The 5,749-nt window shown below is 49.2% G+C and overlaps 1 protein-coding gene across 1 annotated transcript; it reads left to right on the plus strand.

Moving 5' to 3' along the window:
• The first annotated feature begins 758 nt into the window (after positions 1-758).
• On the plus strand, positions 759-5,396 carry LOC147729860 (uncharacterized). Its single transcript, XM_086954044.1, has 2 exons — positions 759-1,898; positions 5,052-5,396. Exons 1-2 carry the CDS (start codon positions 759-761, stop codon positions 5,394-5,396), a joined length of 1,485 nt encoding a protein of 494 aa, XP_086810170.1.
• The last annotated feature ends 353 nt before the right edge of the window (positions 5,397-5,749 follow it).

Below are 5,749 nucleotides of genomic sequence, written 5' to 3' on the forward strand. Positions count from 1 at the left end.
TATGCTGTGACGGGGCACGGGAGCCGTAACCTCAGACTACTGCAGAATGGTGGACAGCCACACCTCTTTTACCCTGCCCCTTGTCCCCACAGAATACCGCGGCCTCATGGAGTGAAGAGGATGACTCAGGCTGGATTCCGATTAATGCTTCGGAAGGCCCCTTTAAAACTTTTGAGCCAGGTAACGAGACTCCACCCCCTATGGGCGTAGCGGGGTCAAAAGACGGAGATGCAGAAACCTCGTCGGACGGCGTTTCCCGAGGAGCGGAAGCCCGCGTGGAGGACGACAGGAGATCCCAAGACGCGGAGCCAACGGAGAACGACAAGCCAGGAGGCCAACGGTTTCACGCTTCGCCCCGCCACGTTCCCACGGGAGGAGCGTGGCTTCAAGAGGTACGGGGTCGGGTAGCGGGTTGGGTCGGGCGTAAGAAACAGTAGTGAACGTTTCTGTAACGAAGCCCTCTATCCTCTGCCTCTGCAACTCCCCTACCTTTGCACGAGCACTTCTTTCTTTCCTCCGCAGTTAGGGGTAACGAAGTATTGCACGGATACACGACGGTTACTCCCTCACTCCCTGACCCTTGAGAACGTGTTATATTATTATTTGGTCCTGATCCTTGTTTCCTTTCCTTTACCGGTACCGGAGCGGAACCAACCGACGAATCCTCGGTGAGGAACGCGACCACCTGACGCCCCGAAGACGACGAGTTTAAAACCGGAGGATTCCTTTCCTTGTTTCTATCCTAAAGACTGAGTTTAATGAAAAAGACTTACGTTCCAATAAAGCCGTCGTTGAAACCGTTATTGAAGGCGCCTGTGTTCCTCTTTTCCTCACCCCCATCCGTAGAACCGATAACCCAGAGTGCAAACCCCAACGTCCCAGCACCCTCGGGACAACTGGTGTCAGAAGTGGGATCATCATCCGTCTGTAAGGAAAAGATGGCGGCCCTAATCGACCATATAATTAAAGGACAGGAGAAATTGGAAAAAGCGATGGAAAACCAAATGTCGTCCGCTCAGGCAGACCGGGACATGTTCACTTCCACAATAACAGCTCAGCTGGAAAGCATGAAGAGTGTAACACCGGCTCCACAGGTCGTCCAAGGGGAGGTTAGAGTACATACCCCCCATCCCCCAGGAGTGGCTCTTCAGAAATATGTTTCAGGTGAAGATCCGGACGCCTTCCTGATTAATTTTGAAAGGGCGGCACGTGCGCTGATTTGGCCGGAAGAGAAATGGCCGTTTTTTCTAGCGCCTCTTCTCACAGGTGAAGCACAGTCTGCCTATCAAGCAGCTAATCCCCTCGGTACAACCCCGTACGCCACCATCAAAATGATGATCCTGGACCATTTAGGTTTGGATCAGGAGGCTTATCGGGTGCGATTCAGGAAAGAAAGAGGCATACCAGGGGAAAATCCAAAGACTCTTTTTTTTAGGTTAAAGATGTCAGCAGACAAATGGTTACGTCCAGACCTCTGTAGTAAAGAGGACATTCTAAAGAAAATCTACTTGGAGCAGTTCATGGAAGCCCTGCCTTACGCTACCCAGCGCTGGTTGCGCCAACATGTGGGACTTACTGTAGAACACGCAATTGAAATGGCTTCCCAATATGCTAGAGCTCAACCAAAAACCCTCACTTGGGAGCCGGAGAAAACTCAGAAAGTGTTTCCGCCACCCAAATTGGAAAAAAAGCCTAAGGGCGGGGTTGAACTGCCCCGACTTCTACGACCCACAAGTATGATCCTTCCACCAAACAAAGGTCCTCAGTGCTCCGAATGCGGAGAGTGGGGCCATATTGCAAGAATGTGTCCCAAACGTAAGCCACCCGAGGAACCGATGGAAGTCGGCTATCTCCCGAGAACAGTGATGTACTCCGCCGAAATGGGCAGCACCTTCTACGTGAGTATGAGGATGAATGGTTACTCTGTAAAGGCATTGTTAGATTCAGGGTGTAGGCAGTCAGTGATTCAAACCCGATTTGTTACACCAGAACAGATGAATCCAAAGGGGCCTGTTTATATAAGGTGTGTCCACGGTGATGTAAAACCATACTCAGTAGCCTCTATTACGATAGCCCTGCCAAATAGGGAACCATGTACAGTCTGGGTAGGGGTGGTGGACTCGCTTCCTGAAGACATGATCTTAGGAACAGACAACCCTGAGTTCTTGTCCCTTTTCAAAGAGACCCTTTCCCAAACAAAACAGAATAGCTGCCTTCCTACATACCTGTCCCCTGAGCCTTGGGTTATTGATAGAAACTTTCGTTTTGCTCAGAGTGCCGATAGAACCCTAGTCAATGCCTGGGAAACCGCCCATGCTGCAGGAAATCTAGCCCCTTCCTCTTATCCACGTTTTGTAATAAAAAACGAACTCCTGTATAGACAAAACAAAGCAGAAGGTGAATTACAACTGCTAGTACCCCAATCCTTCAGAGATCAGGTTCTTTTCTTTGCACATGCCCATTTAACAGCTGGTCACGCAGGGAAAGAAAAAACCACTGACAGCATAACCAGACATTTTTTTTGGCCTGGGATATATAAAGATGTACAGGAATATTGTGCAAAATGTGAAGTGTGTCAACGACAAAATACGCATCGTCCACCCATGGCTCCCCTACAAAAAATGCCCATTATAGGAGTACCATTTGAGAGGGTCGGCATGGACATCATAGGCCCCTTGCCAAAGTCGAGCCGAGGGAACCTATATGCCCTAGTCATAGTTGACTACGCCAAACGGTTTGTTGAAGCCTTCCCATTACGAACCACCACAACAGCAGCCATCGCTGAAAAGTTTGTAGACTTGTTTTCCAGAGTAGGGTTTCCTAAGGAAGTTTTGACTGATCAGGGAACTCCCTTTACTTCCAAGCTAATGAAAGAGGTCTGTGCTTCCCTTGACATAAAACATCTAAAGACCTCGATGTACCATCCACAGACCGATGGTCTGGTGGAACGGTATAATCAGACCCTTAAGTCAACCCTGAAGAAGATGTTGTCAGCCGAAGGACCCTCCTGGGACAGGCTTTTACCCATAGCCCTTTATGTTATAAGGGCCCAGAAACAAAGCAGCCTGGGATGTTCATCCTTTGGAAGGATGCCACGTTCCTTGTTGGAAATAACTAAGGATACGTGGGAGAGTGAGGAGGTGGAAGAACAAAAGTCCATGTTAGAGTACACCAGTAACTTAAGATCCAGGCTGGGAAAGCTACAAGAGCTAGCCTATACTAATCTGGAAGCACAGCAGAACCGATACAAACAAATCTATGATAAAGGAAAGAAGTTGAGAACCTTAAAGAAAGGAAGCTGGGCCCTTGTACTCTTACCTTCTAGCCTGAGTAAACAGAAACACGAGTGGCAAGGTCCCTATAAGATTGTGGAAACCATTGGGCTTACTACATACAGGATACAGATGTCCCCATCCAAGACACAAACCTATCACATTAACATGCTCAAGGATTGGCTAGGACCCGTGCCACGACACGGTCAGTTAGTTGCACAAATGGAGGTGACAAAGACGTCAACCCTAGACCAGTTAGTGGTAAACTCAGAACTGAGCTGTCAAGAAAAGGAAGAGTTGACAGAAACACTGAAACCCTTTTCTGACGTCTTTTCAGACTTACCTGGAAGAACCAATCTTGCTGAACATAGAATAGAAACCTTGCCGGGTAAAGTGGTAAAGCAAAGACCCTACAGGATCCCAGCCGCCCGAAAAGATGCAGTTCGCAAAGAAGTCCAAGACATGTTAAGACTCGGTGTTATACGGCCATCCCAGAGTCATTGGTCCTCACCCATAGTGATGATCCCCAAACCGGATGGGTCCAAACGTTTTTGTATGGACTTCCGAGCTCTAAATGCAGTATCACATTTCGATACCTATCCCATTCCTAGGGTTGATGACCTGATAGAAAAGATAGGGGATGCCCATTATATAACCACCATCGATCTCACAAAGGGGTATTGGCAAGTGCCCCTTAGGGAGGAAGATCGGAAGAAAACGGCCTTTGTAACAGACGATGGGGCTTACGAATTTACAGTGTTGCCATTTGGGTTACATGGGGCCCCAGCAACCTTTCAAAGGTTAATGAACCGAGTGCTACAGCCCTATGCCTCTTTCAGCTCGGCCTACTTAGATGATATAGTCATTTACAGCCGAGACTGGAAGGAACATCTGGTACATTTGACAACCATCCTTTCTGCTTTGAAGGAAGCGGGACTACACATTAATGCAAAAAAATCAAGAGCGGCCTTTCACTCTGTAAACTACCTAGGGTATGTCTTGGGGGAAGGTTCTATAGCTCCCCAAAGTGAGAAAGTGAAAGCAATAGCGGCTGTACCTTTTCCATCTAACAAACGAGACCTACGAGCTTTTCTGGGGCTGGTGGGATACTACCGCAGGTTCATTCCTCATTTTGCAGAGATAGCAGCCCCCTTGACCGATCTCCTTCGCAAAGACACTAGGCCTAGCGTCTTTAGACATCCCTCAGCGGAATCGGTGACAGCTTTTCAGTACTTAAAAACCACCATGACCACAGCACCCGTATTGACCTCTCCTGACCATGATAGACCCTATATTCTAGCTACAGATGCTTCCAATGTGGGTATCGGGGCTGTCCTGTCCCAAGTCAGTGCAGATGGTATAGAGCATCCTGTGTTGTATGTGAGTAGGAAACTGTTTCCGAGGGAATGCAGATATTCCACTATCGAAAGGGAGGCCTTGGCTATAAAGTGGGCTGTAGAAAAGCTTAGATATTATCTCGAGGGAAAACCATTCATCCTTCATACAGACCATGCGCCCCTGAGATGGATACATCAAAACAGTAGTCAAAATCCTAGAGTGCTGAGGTGGTTCCTGTCTCTTCAGCCGTATGCCTTTACCGTTCAACACCGTAAAGGAAAAGACAATGGTAACACGGACTTCCTTTCAAGGGTGTTTCCTCTCCCCGAACGGGAGAAGCCAGGGGGGGAGGAATGTGACGGGGCACGGGAGCCGGAACCTCAGACTACTGCAGAATGGTGGACAGCCACACCTCTTTTACCCTGCCCCTTGTCCCCACAGAATACCGCGGCCTCATGGAATGAAGAGGATGACTCAGGCTGGATTCCGATTAATGCTTCGGAAGGCCCCTTTAAAACTTTTGAGCCAGGTAACGAGACTCCACCCCCTATGGGCGTAGCGGGGTCAAAAGACGGAGAAGCAGAAACCTCGTCGGACGGCGTTTCCCGAGGAGCGGAAGCCCACGTGGAGGACGACAGGAGATCCCAAGACGCGGAGCCAACAGAGAACGACAAGCCAGGAGGCCAACGGTTTCACGCTTCGCCCCGCCACGTTCCCACGGGAGGAGCGTGGCTTCAAGAGGTTCGGGGTCGGGTAGCGGGTTGGGTCGGGCATAAGAAACAGTAGTGAACGTTTCTGTAACGAAGCCCTCTATCCTCTGCCTCTGCGACTCCCCTACCTTTGCACAAGCACTTCTTTCTTTCCTCCGCAGTTAGGGGTAACGAAGTATTGCACGGATACACGACGGTTACTCCCTCACTCCCTGACCCTTGAGAACGTGTTATATTATTATTTGGTCCTGATCCTTGTTTCCTTTCCTTTACCGGTACCGGAGCGGAACCAACCGACGAATCCTCGGTGAGGAACGCGACCACCTGACGCCCCGAAGACGACGAGTTTAAAACCGGAGGATTCCTTTCCTTGTTTCTATCCTAAAGACTGAGTTTAATGAAAAAGACTTACGTTCCAATAAAGCCTTC

The sequence above is a fragment of the Lissotriton vulgaris genome, chromosome 2_1, assembly GCF_964263255.1.
Source record: "Lissotriton vulgaris chromosome 2_1, aLisVul1.2, whole genome shotgun sequence".
In the NCBI taxonomy this organism is placed as follows: Eukaryota; Metazoa; Chordata; class Amphibia; order Caudata; family Salamandridae; genus Lissotriton; species Lissotriton vulgaris.

Excerpts from the sequence above, each read along its gene's own strand:
- LOC147729860 (XM_086954044.1), top strand. The coding sequence starts at position 759 with ATGAAAAAGACTTACGTTCCAATAAAGCCGTCGTTGAAACCGTTATTG. Across the intron at positions 1,899-5,051 it reads AAATGGGCAGCACCTTCTAC|AATACCGCGGCCTCATGGAA; the intron begins GTGAGTATGAGG and ends TTGTCCCCACAG.